The 16,840-nt window shown below is 42.8% G+C and overlaps 1 protein-coding gene across 1 annotated transcript in view; it reads left to right on the top strand.

The window, feature by feature from the left end:
* The window catches only part of ABCB1 (ATP binding cassette subfamily B member 1), a 102,487-nt gene that overhangs the window by 63,526 nt on the left and 22,121 nt on the right, over positions 1-16,840 (top strand). The window contains exons 17-21 of the mRNA XM_068550487.1: positions 62-208; positions 2,506-2,613; positions 6,305-6,382; positions 9,273-9,356; positions 15,522-15,725. Of these exons, the coding sequence (XP_068406588.1) occupies positions 62-208; positions 2,506-2,613; positions 6,305-6,382; positions 9,273-9,356; positions 15,522-15,725 (621 nt within the window). The remainder of the gene's footprint in view (positions 1-61; positions 209-2,505; positions 2,614-6,304; positions 6,383-9,272; positions 9,357-15,521; positions 15,726-16,840) is intronic.

The following is a 16,840-nucleotide window of genomic DNA, read 5'->3' as shown; positions in this document are numbered from 1 at the left end:
AAATCAGTTAAGTATCAGTTCTTTTCCTGACCAGTTTGTTGTATTATTTTGTGTTCTCCAGGATGAAAATGTACCTCCAGTTTCCTTTTGGAGGATTCTGAAGCTGAATATAACTGAATGGCCTTATTTTGTGGTTGGTATATTTTGTGCCATTATAAATGGAGGTCTGCAACCAGCATTTTCAGTAATATTTTCAAGGATTATAGGGGTAAGTGTTTATGTCCATTTTGGAGAGTTACTTGTGAGTCCTGACTAAAGAATGAACTGTTTGTATTTGTAACTTTATATAGAAACCACAAAAATATGCAGCTCACCTTCATATGACACTAAGCAGCTTGTAGATGTAGGAATAGAAGTCTTGTTTGTGATAGGAAAACTAATTGTTCAAAGCTTCCTTTGTCGTGGCAGTTGGTTTCTATCCTAGGGCCCTGGGAACAAGATCCCTGAAAAAGAGTCCATGAAACTGACTAGGTGACTGTCCCCTACCTGCCATCATTGGACTCTGAGTCAACCTCAGGAACTGTCCTATCACCAGGGTGCGAAGAGAGTTCCTCGTATGTTCATCACACCGGCTCAAGAGAGAGCTGCTCTCTGACTCATGTGCTTGTCAGGACGTGAGCAGGCTGAGCGCTTGGCCTCTGTGAGGTGTCTGTCCCACGTGTTAAGATGAAAACAGATGGGACGGCTTCCAAAAGATTGAGGCTGACAGATGCTGGTTGCACCTGCTTTTCATTTTGGCATTTCCAACAAAAAAGTTACCAGGCAGGAGTGCCCTCTGTTAATGACAGATGTTCAGACATTAAGCTGAGGACACCGTTGCCATAACTGCTCGAAACATTGTAGAGAAAGAGATGGATCGCTACACAAAATATAGACCAAACGCTAACTTTTGATTATACTGAAAGATACATAAATGTGCCGGTCCACCTATGCCTGGCTAACTTATTTCAGGTTGGCGTTCACATGTTTGATGTAGTCCTTCAAGGAATATCTTCAGTGTCTGCTTTGTGCCACGTACTGTTCTAGGTGCTGAAAAAGTACCAGGAAAGAGAGGATGTGTCTGATTACGTGGAGCATACGTTCTAGGCCAGGGGTTAGCAGACTTTGTCTATAAACGCTAAGAGAGTAGATATTTTAGGCTGTGCAGGCCAAATGGTCTCTGTTGCAAATGCTCAGCCTTGCCATTGCAGTGCACAGGTAACCACTCAGAAGCAAAGGATCATGGTGGTGTTCCGTAGCCACCATAGATTGGCTGGGGCCAGTCCCTGTTCTAACACTGGTCTTGCAGGCACAGGGGTAGACAGTGGCATCATCAGGGAAAAAAAAGGAATTGGATTAGTTAGGAAGAGGTTTGGCTGTGTATAACAAAAACTTACAAATTTGATGTTTTCCTCATTCCTCGTGTAACAATAGACCTGCAAACAGGTGGTCCAAGGCAGACACATTAGCTCCTAGATATTGGGTAGGCAACAAGCTCTCTGCCTCATTGAAGGTTTGTAACACAGAGTTTAGGATTGTGGGCTCTGAGTTAGATTGCTTGGGGGTATAGCCTTGGGTCATCACTTGGTGGCTGTGTTACCTTGAACAAGTTAATTAACTTCTCTGTGCTTCAGTTTCCCTCTATGTAAAATGGTGATTATAACAAACCTCAGGAGGTGGTTGTGAGGGTAAAGGATAATATACGTGAGTTTGTTTACAATAACGTCTGGTACAGAGTAAGCGCTCACTGATTGTTAGCTCTTATTTTTGTTGGAATGACTAATCAAGAAAAATTAATTTAACTTCTTCCAAAAAGCTTTTTTTTTTTTTCCTTTATAAGGAATAAAGTTGTCTGGGTTGGCTTAGGAATATGGCTCTCACAAGACTGATTTTGGCCCAATGTGAAGGGGGGTGATTTTCTTTCCCTGGGGCGTGGTTATTCTCTGTTCTTCAAGCCCAGGGCATCCTGTAAGCTCTTCTAACCCAGGTCTTCACATGTGGTTCTAGGTCAGCTGGCTGCAGTTCCCCACTGGCTATCTAACTGGCCATCCTACAGAGGCTGGCTCAAGGAACCTCCTTTCTTTGGAGAGGCCTGGGCTGAATGAATGAGCACCTTTCCTGGGTTCACCAAAACCACATCAGCAGATGTGTCTCCAGACACCTTGGGACAGTTCGAAATGTCCAACTTGTAAAACAACAGATGACCATACAGCGTAGTTTCCCATCAAAGGAAGAAGAGAGTATTTGTTCCCAATTCTGCTGTGGTGGGTGTGGCGCTCCCTTGTGGCACTCGTTACTCCAAGAAGGAATATGAGCAGACAAAGAGCTGGATAGATTGATGAATGACAGGCCCACTCTTGGTCCCCAGGGAAGGCAGAATATGTCCCCCTTTAGGGAAGCCAGCCTGACCTCCACATACTAAGGCTCCCTTGACCCCGACCGAATACTCTGCTAGATGCAAAATGGGTCAGACTTTGAATGATTTATTCAGTGGTACTGAAAACCCTTTAAATATTTTCTTGACAGGTTTTTACCAGAGATGACGATCCTGAAACCAAACGACAGAATAGTAACTTGTTTTCACTCTTGTTTCTAATCCTTGGAATTATTTCTTTTATTACGTTTTTCCTTCAGGTAAGTGTCTACATTTTCACTTTGAGAAATGTACCATTGTTCAACTGGGGGAATTTATTAAACATCTGTGTAATAACTTGCTTTTTAGTAGAATTGCTCCTCTGGTTGCTGGGCTGTTAGCAGCCAGTTTCTTTGACATTTTTAAAACAAAGATGTTTTGCTTCCTCTGGCTCCCTTGCTTACTTCCTTCCCACCTTCTCCTCCCCCAACTGGAAATGTTAATGAAGTCAGAGGGAGCAGAGAGTATTTGATCTAATCTGGTGATTGGAAATGAAAGCTGGTGTTGACTTAAAAAAATGCACAATGTGAGAGTTGCGAGTTAAGTTTTTTTGGCTACGTTGGGTCTTCGTTGCTGCACGCGGGCTTTCTCTAGTTGCGTCGAGTGGGGGCTACTCTTCGTTGCGGTGCACGGGCTTCTCATTGTGGTGGCTTCTCTTGTTGTGGAGCACGGGCTCTAGGCGCGCAGGCTTCAGTAGTTGTGGCACGCGGGCTCAGTAGTTGTGGCTCGCGGGCTCTAGAGTGCAGGCTCAGTAGTTTGTGGTGCACAGGCTTAGTTGCTCCGTGGCATGTGGGATCTTCCCGGACCAGGGCTCGAACCCCTGTCCCCTGCATTGGCAGGCAGATTCTTAACCACTGCACCACCAGGGAAGTCCCATATGTTAAGTTTTATTTGGGGCAAAATGAGGACTGCAGCCAGGGAGACAGCATCTCAGATAGCTTGGGGAAACTGCTCCTAGGAGGAAGAGGGGAAGGTCAGTATATATGTGATTTTGGTGAAGGGGGAGTACATTGCAATCAAGCACATATTTTTTTGCAGGTTTCTGCTAGTCACGAGGAGCAGTTGTCACCATGAAGGATTTTAGTGCTTTTCTAGATATGGGGAGATACAAGAATTGGGCTCATAAAATTGGCTCCTGAAAATATCTATCTGAAGACCTGTTCTGCCAGTTTTTCCCAGAGCACAGAGTGCCTCCTTTCTGCTCTCCACCCTGAACTCCTTTCAGGGGGTGTTGAAAGTCAGCAGCTGCAGCAGGATTTAATCCTTGTAGAGGTAGATGGCAAGTACCAATTTGTTGCTGACACTAGGCTCTAAAAAATGGGATTTAGGGGAGCCTTGGACATACGTTTGGATATAAGTACTGCCAGTCAGTTTAAATACTTAAAGAAATGTCTTCCAGTGTTCTAAAAGCAACAACAAAACCCAGAACCCCATAAGCCAGTTACACTGATTTTAAAAATGTTTGAAGAGTTTATCATTTATCTTTTGCTAAAGGAGAAGGAACGCTTTTAATGATGGAAAAATGTCAGTCTTCAAACAAAAACTGTAGGAAACATTTGTAAAGAGTCAGATTTTACAAGTTGCAAATCATTTGGCTGAGATGAAATTGCAAGGAATTAAGTGCTCTATAAAGCTCAGCATGGTAAGAAAGTATAGGCTTTGGTGTCAGGCTTAGGGTCAAGTATGAGTTACTCCAGTTGCTAATTTTGTGTCCTTGGGCAAGTAAGTAACTTAAACTGTGTAAGCCTCAGTTTCCTCATCTGTAAAATGGGGATAATGGTAGCTGATGCTTGATGATTAAAAGAGATGATAAGACTAAGTTCCTAGGTCTGTGTGAGGCAGTTGTAAACATAATCACTTATTAAATGAATGAATGATTAGTCACATGTAATTTTTTAATATAGAACTCTCAGTAGGTCTCTTTATTTTACATGGTGTAAGCATGTATTCATATTCTGAACAGACAGAACACTTTTCTGGACATGATAGGAGGTCCAAAGCTCTGGACTCTTTTGTTACTGAGTACTTCAAGTCTCTTTGGGGAATTTGATCATACTAGAATAAATGTGACACTCTATTTGTATGCGAGATTGCCTTACCAACTATTAATACCATAGGAGTTGGGAGAAGGTAGAGATTGCTGAGGGTGCAGTTGGTTAAGAAATTTGGAGGGAGGTAGGCTTTGAGCTGGAGATTTGAATTGGTGAAGCAAAGGCAGTTAAAGTGGTACCTTTGTAACATAATGATGCTCAGAGAAATTGGAGCCTGGTTTGCTTGGCAAACCAAGGTGAAAACAAAGGCTCTGAATCCCAGGACCTCAGAAGTGCAGAGGTGGCACAGTGCCTAACGGTGATGTTAGAATGCCAACTCCTCATTTAGAAATGCAAGGAAGGAGCTGACTGTGGGGTTCAATCCCAGGCTCTGGGTTCTCATTCTGGTTAAGATTCTCTTAGACGAAGATTCAGATTCCAACTCTGCCACCTTAGAACTGTAGCCTCTGGCAATTTACCAGCCTCTCTAAACCTCCATTTCTTCTGTAAAGTGGTGATTATAGGTTTGTCCTGAGGCCTTACAGTGTTTGTGAAGTCCTTAACAGTGAAAGTTCTCAACAAAATAACAACAGTAATATTCCTGTAGTGGGCAAGATAGTTCGGATTGCATTCAGTCTAATAGCAGAAACCTTCATCTGGTCATTTCCAAGTAAAGTTAATCATTTTGGTAACTTCAGGCGTCAACTCAGTTAATCCAGGGTTTCTCCCTCTCCCCCTTCTCCCTGGATTGGTGTCTGTTTTCGCAGAAGGGTTATGCAGCATTACGGCACTGGGCAGAGGGGGGTGGTCTGTGCACCTCCCCTGCCCCCCTGCCTCATGTTGGTGACCCGAGGGACTGGTGGCCTTCCGTTACATGGTCCAACCTGTGTTCGTTGGTCAGGACCACGTGGAAGAGTGCTCTTTGCACGTGTTTCTTCCCTCTCTCTCCATAATGTCCAACACACTAGGCTGTTATTAGGGCTTCTCCTCTTCTGATACACCATCCAGCCATTTCCACTCTGCTTTCTCCAGGCCATTGTGTGGCAAGCCTCATCCCCAGCGCTCCCCAGCGCTCCAGATAGAAAGGGGAGCAATGCTTCCTTCTGGTCCTGTATCCCCAAACTCACTGGGATGAGGGTCTGTCCTCCTTCCTCCCCAGACAGGGCCCAGCATGGCCGTACAATCACATCTTACTTTCTTCTTTCCCAAAACTCTCTTCTTTCCTCCCAGACACAGATTATATCCTTGGGGAAAGGAGAAGGGCAGTGCAGAAAATTCTCTCTCAGTAAGCCTTCCTTTCCAACTATTTCGCTCCTAGACTTTGGCTTTTTTTTTTTTTTTTTTTAACTTCGAAACTAAGAATTTGATGTCTTTGTTGTCTGTATCTTTTATGGCTGGGGTGGCTGTATATTCTTGTTTTCCCAGGTTGCACCTCGGGTCCTGGTGTAATTATGATACAGCCCCCCTTCTCACGCTCAAAAATGTTCTGGTTTTGATGATACGTAATATAAACCCCTGGTTTAGAGTGCCTTCTGCCTTGGGAACAACTCGCCAGCTTCCTGAGTGACAGACCCTGGTTCACGGGGAGAAATAAGCGGGAGGGGGAACGGGGGACAGAGAAACCACGTCCTAATAAATCCCCGACGGGCCCACCAGCTGGCTGGGGAGCGGCAGTGTCGATTTCAACTCTCCCGGCTCTTCCAGCAGTGCGGCCACGCGCCATAGTACACTGTCACCGAAAGAGAGCCAAGCCTTGCAATCGGGCTTTCTGACTTTGTCTGGTGTCCTGCTTTAGCAGCGACACCAAGTCCCCCTCCTGTTGTGTCATCAGCGGCTGGGTCTCTGACAAGTCTTTTCCCTTGGGGCATGTTACTCTTCACAGGGCTACACGTTTGGCAAGGCCGGAGAGATCCTCACCAAGCGGCTCCGATACATGGTTTTCAGATCCATGCTGAGACAGGTATGTCTGTTGAGGGCTGTGCCTGGGAAATGCAAAACTCCCCGCTGTGCCCTGTGGGGAAGCCGTGGGGAGGCTGTCAGGTTACTCAGAGCCCCTGTATTGATCTTCCCTCAATCGCATATCAGAGATGCTGGTGAACCGTCCACCAGGTCAGGCTCAGAGCCCTGCCCTGGGAGGTCTCCTGTGGGTGGGCACAAGGACTGGGGTCCCTGCGAGACAAATGGGAGTCTCCAGGGCAGATTCCCCTCCAGCCTCTGTCTCAGCAGCTGTAGGCAGAGTAGGTGGAAGCGATCTTCCATGCTCCTCATCCCTTTCCTCTCTTTCTTTCCTTCTTTCCCCTGGGAAACCCAGGATACTTGTGTTTCTTCCCACCAGGAAATGCCTCCTGTACCCTTTCTTTCCACAGATCAAAAGTCATCCCCATGGCCCGTTCCCTGCTGCTCAGGTTCTTCGCTGGGGCTAGACTGATAGATGAATTCCAGCTGCAGTGTTACTGGCGGATAATGATTTAATGGAATGTCTCTCACACTTAACACCTTCAGAACGCTAACAGCAGACAGATGTGAATGTTTTTCTGGGGAAAGGGGGAAGGGGATTCTGGACATGCAACCCAAAGCAGCCCAGTTCAAAGGGGAAAGTTTCTTTAACAATCATGCAGATTTCGTCTGTGACTTTATAACTTTCCATTTTAAAATCACTAATACAAAGATGCTCTGGATGCCCCAGATATGCTGGGCGTACTTGAACCCTGGCTGAGGAGCTTCACTTGGCTGTGTTGATTTCTAGATGACATTCACATTTTCCCAGCTGTCTTTCATTCTTCGGTCCTTTCCTACTCCTACCCCGGCCACTTAAAAAGAAGACATATTCATGGGGATTGCTAGCTTGTGACTGACAGAGCCAGGACTGAAGCCAGTGAGTGAAAGAGCACTATTTGGTGGAGGGCCCTGTGTTAAGATTTTCAGTCAAACCACATTTATAACTGACATTCGATTTAGACTCAAGGCTTTGGTCCAGGGCTAAATGCCCCATTGCCCCGCCAGCCCCCAGGCCAGCTCCGAGGTCCATTATTCTTTGGAAGCTGAGCTGATGATTTGTGTAATGCCCTCTCCATAAATTATTAAGTCCAGCCATCATGCATTAAGTGCCTTCTGTTTACAAGGCATAATACTAGGTATTGTAAGGCCTTCACATCAGAACGGTCCCTAGTACACGGAAGTTACATTTCAGTGGGGGAGGCACTTAAGCACTGAACAATTGTTAAAAGCAAATGGATACATACTCCAAGAAATTATAATGCTCTGTTTTTTTCCTTCAATATTTTTGGGGAAAATGATAGATACTGCTTTCATTGCCAATCAACCGTCGAGGTCACTTCTTAGGACCATAGTTATTTTTGTAACAGACATAAACTGGTACTTCAAACTCACAGTCTTTCTAGTATTTTTGTATTGAAAAGTGTAAGTGGTTTTCCAAAGAAAATCCTACTTTATGTTGAATGCTAAATTTTAATCTAGATTTCTTTTGTTGATTTTTTTTTTAAAACCCAATTGGTTTATTCTGCCCTGAACCACAGTTATGTGTTTATTCGACTTCTCTATGTGAATGTCTATTAAGCATTTCATACCGAATATTTCCAAAATTGAACTTCTGACTCTCCCCTCCCCGCAGGGCTTGCTCCTTTCCTAGTCCTCCCGCATATCAGTAAATGGCACCTCCATTCTACCGGCTGTGCAGGCTAGTGACCTTGGAGTCGTCCTCGACTCCTCTAGTTTGTTTAGTATTACAACAGCCTCCTAACTGGTCCGATGCCTCCGTCCTTATCCCAGTTCAGTGGGTTCATCGCCCAAGAGCCAGAATCATTCTTCTAAGATAAAAAGTCAAATCACATCCCTCTGCCCCATACCTGCTGAAAGCTACCCATATCTGTCGGGGTAAACTCTGGACTCTTTATTTCCTTTTTTTCTATCTGCGCCATGCAGCTTATGGGATCTTAGTTCCCCGACCAGGGATTGAACCTGGGCCCTTAGCAGTGAAAGTGCAGAGTCCTAACCACTGGACTGCCAGGGAAGTCCCCAAATCTGGAATCTTTACAGTTACCTATAAGGTCACACACGATGTGGTCCCCACTACCTCTTAGACCTCATCTCCTGTAGCTTCGCCCCCTCTCCCGTACACAGTCTACTCTATACCCGTTGGTTCATTGCATGCGGGTATGAGAGGAGGAGAGGGACAGCCCAGTGAGGATAGAAGTCTGTCCAGAGGAAGAGGCGGCTTTACACATTCCCACAGAGGTGCTTTTAAGACTGGTGGCAGCCCTTACAGCTTTCTTGCTTGTATGTGAACAGATCAAATATGCCTTTTCCTCGGGGCCTTTGCACATGCTCTTTCTTCCTTGTCTCAGATATTCTCATCCTTCTCTTCATTCAAGTCTCTGCTCAAACGTCACCTGAGAGAGGACTTCTCTGTCCCCTTCCCAATCTATAAAGTAGTGCCTTCCCTCACTTTTTTTTTCCTTCTTACCCCAGTCTGTTTTCTTCCTACCATTTATTACCACCTGGCATGGTATATATTTATCTGGGGTTTCCATCACTAGAATCTGGGCTTCATGAAAGCAGCGACTTTGTCTTTTTTGTTCAGTGTTGAATAGATCCAACACTTAGAAATTATGTTTGGAACAAAGTAAGCACTCAAAAAATTTCTTTGACAAATGAAATGGTCTATTTATGACTTTGTCTAATAAGTCCCTTTCTTGTCTATTCAGTATCAAATCCTGAACGCTTAATGCAGGAGGATAAGTGATAAATAAACCTGACCCTGTCACTGCCCTCTGAGCTGAGGGTCTCATGCATCGGGCTTTAAGATAATGAAATCATTTTCTGTGTCACAGGATGTGAGCTGGTTTGACGACCCTAAAAACACCACGGGAGCCTTGACGACCAGGCTTGCCAGTGACGCTGCTCAAGTTCAAGGGGTACTGACTGCCTCCTTTCTGCTGTGATTGTCGTAATGGGCCATTTTGAATTTCAGCATGAAACTAATTTTCTCCCTGCAGTTAATTCTCATCATCATTAAGAAAATGTTCAAACTTTAACCTATGCAATATATCATGTGCCTTATGGCAAAAAATGTTAACTATTTAAATATCATACACTGTATGGTGTATAGATAACTTATAAGCTTTGTTTTGTTATTTGCCATCTTATTCATGCTATTAACAAAATACATGTGGAAGGATAATTATTTAGAAAAGGAAGTATTTATCATCATATCTTGAAGGTTCAGTCTGTTTTAATGCTTTGCTAATCCCCAGAAAATTATAATAGCTACTGAAAAAAAGAATGTATGTAGTTGCTGTAAGAAAGTTAAGGGGCACTGAAGTTCAGAGGGGAGCAAAGAAGATCTTAAAAAGGTTGACAGAACAGATGAATGGATAAAGAAGATGTGGTACATGTATACTATGGAATATTACTCAGCCATAAAAAGGAACAAAATTGAGTTATTTGTAGTGAGGTAGCTGGACCTAGAGCCTGCCATACAGATTGAAATAAGTCAGACAGAGAAAAACAAATACCGTATGCTAATGCATATATATGAAACTTTAAAAAGCGGTACTGATGAACCTAGTGGCAGGGCAGGCATAAAGACGCAGACGTAGAGAATGGACTTGAGGGCACAGGGAGGGGAAAGGGTAAGCTGGGAAGAAGTGAGAGAGTAGCACTGACATATACACTACCAAATGAAAAATAGATAGCTAGTGGGAAGCAGCTGCATAGCACAGGGAGATCAGCTCGGTGCTTTGTGACCACCTAGAACGATGGGATAGGGAGGGTGGGAGGGAGGCTCAAGAGGGAGGGGATATGGAGATATATGTATACATATAGCTGATTCACTTTGTTGTACAGCAGGAGCTAACACAACATTGTAAAGCATTTATACTCCAATAAAGATGTGAAAAAAAAAAAAGATTGAAAGAATTGAAAAGAGCATGAAAAAATTGAAACAAGGGTAGAAGGAACAACTCACTCAGACTATAAAACTTAAATTCTGCTTCTATGTGAATCTCTTTAAGGGATATAACTAGAAACTGTTGAACCAGCAGATTTTGATTTGTGGATAAAGTGACAACTGCTCCTTTAACTACAACTGTTTATGACAAAAATCTACAGGATGATGTGGAATTTTGGGGAAAAAAAGCATGTGATCTCTGCCATGTCTTTCCCTCCCTTGAACCTTAGCAATCTTTAGCTTTTAATCTTTCTGTAAGAGTACTATGATTACATTTCTTATAACTAATATATGGGGCTTCTGTAAAAATAAATTAAGTTATGAATGTGGAAGCAGATACAGTTATAAAATCTCAATATAAACCTTGAGCATTGTTGCTTTAATATTTAAAGCAAACAAATCAACAGAAATTGAGGTTCAGCTCAAGCTGTGCAGAATCTAACAGAACAGAACGTACACCGCCTGAAATAACTTGGAACTTCCTAAAAGAGACAACAGCCATGCCCTTCCTGAGCCCTTATGGGATGTCAGATTGTCATAAGAGCTGTGGAAGAAAATGGCAGCAGGATATGCTGGTAGGGGCTTGCTGGTTGTCAGGGAAGAAAGGCCGCAATCTCGATGATGCGGCAACATATTCAAGAGGCATGAAGGAGGGAAAGATGCTGGCCCTACAGATGTCTAGGGTGGCATATTCTGAACAGAAGGATCAGCAAGTGCAAAGGCCCTGAGGTTGGAGCATTTATTTCTACAACTATTCCCAAAACAGCAAGGAGGATAGTGTGGCTGGAATAAAATGAGTGAAAGGGAAAGTCTTAAGAGCTGAGATCAGCATCATATCTGAAATTATATGAGAAACCATTGTAGGGTTTTGAATATAGGAGGGACATGACCTGAAATTTTTAAAGGCTGCTGTGTGAATAGGCTGAAGGGGTCAGGGAGAGGCAGGGAGTCTATTGCAATCATCCAGGGGGAGGGAAGATAGTGTTTTAGACTAGGAGAGTCATAGTGAAAGTGATAACAAGTAATCAGATTCTGGGTATAGTTTGAAGGTACAGCCAATGGAATTTGTTGGTCGGCTGAATGTGGTATGAGATATTAGAGAAAAGGGATTTAAGGATGACTCCAAAATTTTGGACCTGCACAACTGAAGAAATGGAGTTGCTTTTTAATGAAACCGGGAAGCCTGTTGAAAGAGTTGTGTCTGGGACATGTTGAGTTTGAGATGCCCACAGTAGACGTCCAAGTGGAGATGTCCAGACAGCAGGTGGATTTGCAAGTCTGGAGGTTAGCAGAGAAGTCTGGTCTGGAAAAACACATTTGGAGATTTTTCAGCACATGGGTGGCTTTTAAAGCCATGAGGCAGGAGGAGATAGCCAAGGAAGCGTGGGAGGATAGAGAAGATGGCAAGGTCTGGGCCCTGAGCTCAGGGCTATGAGATGACCCAGCGAAGAAGAGCAAGAATAAGTGGCCAGTGAGGGAGAAGGGCAATGTCCAAGAACAACATGAAGAAAGCATTTTAAGGAGGGAGGAGTCTAGGATCTCAAATACTGCTGATAAGCTTGTAGGACGAGCAAACATTGTACAATGCTGTAGCCACACAGCGGTGCTTATGGTTCGAACAAGAACTGTTTCAGGGGTGTGATGGGAACAAAAGCCTGATGGAAATGGGTTTACGAGAAAGATGGAAAGAGGATTAGGACACAGTTGGACAAATCATGACAGGGTTTTCTGGTAAATGGGGCAGAGAAATGGGTTGGTAGGTGGAGGAGGATGTAAAGTATTACTCTATTTTATTTTTTATTTAAATTACCATGAGAATCAATCAACAAGCTTGGGGTTAATCCATTCGGCTAGCTCCCTGTAAGAGCCTTTCCGGGGGATAGTGATCACCGGGGACAAATTGTGTCCTGAAATTTCCTCAATCCTGAATTCCCTAGCTAAACTTTGCTGCCATAACTTTAGTATCCCTTTCACATAGACCTTGTTGTGTGCACTCATGTGCTTTCACCGACACACACGTCCCACATCCCATTTAGCACAGGGGGACACGTGCTGGAGGAAACACTCTAATTCAGCCCCTTGCAGCCAAACCCTGAGCAGATGCTGTCTGGACACTGTGCACTGGCCGTCAGGCCTTCATAATTCCTCTAAGTCATGCCTTTCCTGTGTTTGTAGAATTAGTGCTCAGTCCTTCCCCTCTGCAGTGGTGTTTGTGAGGCCCTTGACCACATCCAGGAACTCCATTCTGCTTAATTGCCTATCAGGGTCAGCCGTCTGCTTCTCGCTTGTTTCCTCAAACTCCCACTTTCATGGCCCCAGTAGCACGGACGACACCTGCGCACCTTGTATGAGCCACTCTGAGTCAGAACTGTTCTCCAGAATGTTAAAACAGTGGCTAAAAAAGAGAGACCAGGGAAGAGGAGGCACTCAGACTGGGAAGCATCATGGGAACCAGGAAAGCCCAATATAGCTGTTACCACAAATTGGCTGAGAGAGGGCAGTTGAATCCCCTTTATGGCACCAGCTGACCTGTTTATGATAGTGGATACATGTGTGTATGTATATACATTTGCACATATATATCCACACATATACATATATATACATACACACGTGTGTGTGTGTGTATCTATTTCATAGTAGGAAGTAGTGTAATTTTTATATATATAAATACCTAAGCCAGACAGTCGTGTCAAAGATCATTGCCACCTAAAACAGGGTGAACTCAAGTCTGTGTGTATATAGTTAGTGATGCTGTTTATCTAAGTGTAAATTTTTTTCTTATTTAACTTCACCATCAATGAAACGTTTTCTCCGATGTATTTTTGAGCAAGTAGCTTAATCCTGCTAACCATAAATCAGAAGAAAATATATTTCAATATTTTGCTTATGAAATTGTGGGCTTTTAAATTTAATTTTCATGTAAGGATTAGAATTCTGAGGAAAAAGCAAATGAGAGCCACATAGAAGTCAAAAGCAACTATGTATTAAAAAAATTTTTTTGGTGGTGTGCTGAATTGGGCGATTGGGATTGACATGTATACACTGATGTGTATAAAATTGATGACTGAATAATAAAAAAATAAAATAAAAATTTTTTTCCCCCTGGGAGAAGGTATTTGAGGGAAAGATGAAGGTAAATGTTCTTAATTTCAAAAGGAGTTTCAGGAAATAGGCTTTTTTTTCCCCCGATAAGCACACATATTTTAAAATTGGACTGCAAGCCATACGGTGGTGCTTTGAGGAGGAAATAAATAGCCAGAGAGGGGGAAACAGGGAAAGATGGGGAGAAAAATGAGTGGGAGAGGAAGTGTTACAAATATGTGATAGCACAGTGGGATAAAGACACTGTGAGGAGAGTCTTAGTGGGTTTCAGGTATTAAAGCATTCTTGTCTTACCTTGCTTCACTCTTACGCTCTGGTTTTGGAGTATTACCTACTCTCATTCTTACTTTCAAAATGAAAATGACCTGGCTACTACTAATAATCCATGCTCTCCCGTGGAGCGTTCTAGAGACACCTTCTCTGTGTGAGGAATAGATGATGCGACAGTGAGTGTCAGTCTTTAAAGATTGGTGACCAGTGCAATGTCACTGGAAGCATAAAATCACATTAAGCCAAGGGGCTTACTTTCCCTCCAGCTTAAGGTTCTAGGTCTTTTAGGTCATCTTTCATGTACACTAAAGAAGAATTTGTCATCTGTGATACATTTTACTTATTTCTGTGGTCTTGGCTACCATCCACAGCTGAACATTTATATCTGTGAAACCTTAGGTATCGGGGTAATTCATCTGCCGTGAACTTGGGGGATGACTTGACTTACACCAAGTTTGGCTAAGCATCCCTTTATCATAAGCTCAGTGACTGCATCAAACAAAAATAAATGCTCTATTATTTATGCTGTTTGTTTCAGCCCTGGTGCAGTTCCCTGGTATGGAATTTAATGTGTAGCGTTACTGGTAGTTTATTTTAACAGCATTTTCCCCTGATTACTGGTTTGGTGTTTATATCAACATAGGTGTTGAATGATTTCAGAGGGTCGATATTGAGACACGGGGCTTGTAAAGAATTCTGTCCTAAAAATTCAGAGCTGACAGAAGCTTTAGTTATTAATCAATGTACCTGCTCATTTTGGGGTTGAGAAGAATTTGTCCAAAGTCACAGAAGTGGCAGTGACCATTCTAGACTGTACTCCATCATAATCTTTCCCTGAGACTGGCCCCCCTCAGGCAGAGGACATTTGGGGAGTGGAAAAAACATGGGCCATTTCCGAAAAAGCAGATCGGGGGGCCAGGGCAGGAATTCGGAAAGGCTTGAGGGCATGGGGTGTTTCCAGGGTAAAGGAGAGAAGTATAGAGTAGTGGAGTGAATTGACTTTATGTTTTGACTTCTGGCTTTTGAGTTGGAAATAACTGCATGCTCCTGAAAATCACGCTTCAGGCTCCCTCTGGCGTATAAGCTGAAGGTTCTGATGCCTGCTTAATATTCTAAATTTAAATTCCATAACTTTCAGCTCTGTGTACTTTTTCTAAACACTATAAGCATCTCAAATAGGCCAAGAGATGTTGGGTTGGCTAAAAAGTTCATTCAGTTAGTGAATACATTGTTCAGTAAAGTTCTTCGTGAAAATGAAAAATGTTTTTTATTTTTACTTAAAGCTGAACGAACTTTTTGGCCAACCCAATATTTGCATACCCTCCATGGCAAATACTAGGCTTAAGTTATAGGTAGTTATATATCTAACACTGGAAATTTCCAACGGTCCCAGTTGAATATAATTGTCAGACTGTTTTATCCTGCTAATTTGCTGAGCTTGCATTAGGGATCACGGTGTCATTGTTTAATGAAAATTTTCTTGGTATTAAAAAATCAGATGAGAGAGAAATATGTAATTGAACTCTGAATTATTGATCTACTTTCAGTATTTATTCTGAAGTTGTGGAGATCCTCATTTTAGAAACCAAATAGACTTATAAGTAAACCTTTACTTTTTATTTCATAACCGAGGAGATGAGATTCTCACGAAGCTGAATTATCATAATCCTTAAGAAAATATATAAGCATGGATTTTAAAGATAATATGAAATATGAAAGTGTCTCTCTGACAGTGTTTTGTTTGTTTGTTTTGCAGGCTATAGGTTCCAGGCTTGCTGTAATTACCCAGAATATAGCAAATCTTGGAACAGGCATTATTATATCCTTAATCTATGGCTGGCAGTTAACACTTTTACTGTTAGCAATTGTACCCATCATTGCAGTAGCAGGAGTTATTGAAATGAAAATGCTGTCTGGACAAGCACTGAAAGATAAGAAAGAACTAGAAGGTGCCGGGAAGGTGAGTCAGACGGAGTATAATCGCTGACCTAAGTAGAGTAAAATATTCTAATCAGTGTCTTTCTGTTACGACTACTTCCTAAGCTCCGAGAATGTTTTTATAACCATTCCTCAAAGCAGTCTTATTTGACGCTTGTTCAGCGGGTTGAAAACTGAAGAAAAGTAGCAAAACAAATTCTTAGACTCACAGACTGACAACTAATTTTGTCAGGCTTTTCTAGTTTCAGGCAATTGTCTTCACACTCCTCTCCCTCTTTCTCTGGAGCAAGCAGAAATCCATTGCTTTATTGAGGAAAGGAGGCCCATTTAATTACATATGAGGGGGGATATTAAAAAATGGAAAAGTCTTAAAGGTATTTATTCTATCTGGCTTAAAATATTATCATTCTTTTCCTTTCATACACCTCCTCCCTTTGTGTTATTTCTGTTTACCCTTACCCTAATACATTTTTTTTTGAGGGACGGTGTTGCATGCTTGCTTGTCTGTTGTTGTTTTTGATTTGCATTTTGCATCTCCCTTTATTTTTTAAAGAATTTGTACTTTACGTTGGAGTATAGTTGATTAACAATGTTATGTCAGTTTCAGGTGTACCGCAAAGTGATTCAGTAATACATATACATGTATCTTTTCTTTCTCAGCTTCTTTTCCCATTTAGGTTATTACAGAGTATCGAGCAGAGTTGTTGTTTTGAACAAATGCTTATATGGCAATTGCTTTACTTCTCAGGGTGACCCTGTGAGATAGGTTCTATTATAGCTCCTTTTTCAGGTGAGGCTGAGGCACAGGCAGGTAATGCCACCAATGCCTTAGAGCTCATGAGTTTAAGTTTCAGAGCCAGGATTCAAACCCAGACAGTCGCGCTCCCAAGTTGTGCCTCTGTTAAGAAACGAAGAGGTCTGCAGATGGCGGCACATAATCTGATATCATGTGATCTGTATCATTGTAGAAATGAGTGGTCAGAGCACCCCCAAAACTGGGCCTACCATCTAGGATAGGGATATATCTATCAGTGGACCCTTCAAGGTTCCCAAGAGTCAGGGCAGGGACCCAGGCAGATCCAGTGGCCCAGGTGTCTGAGGTACTTTGCCTCTGGACCAGGCAGCTCACGAATAGGA

Source organism: Eschrichtius robustus, chromosome 8, assembly GCF_028021215.1.
Source record: "Eschrichtius robustus isolate mEscRob2 chromosome 8, mEscRob2.pri, whole genome shotgun sequence".
Lineage (NCBI taxonomy): Eukaryota > Metazoa > Chordata > Mammalia > Artiodactyla > Eschrichtiidae > Eschrichtius > Eschrichtius robustus.
This window is presented reverse-complemented; position numbering and strand designations above follow the sequence as displayed.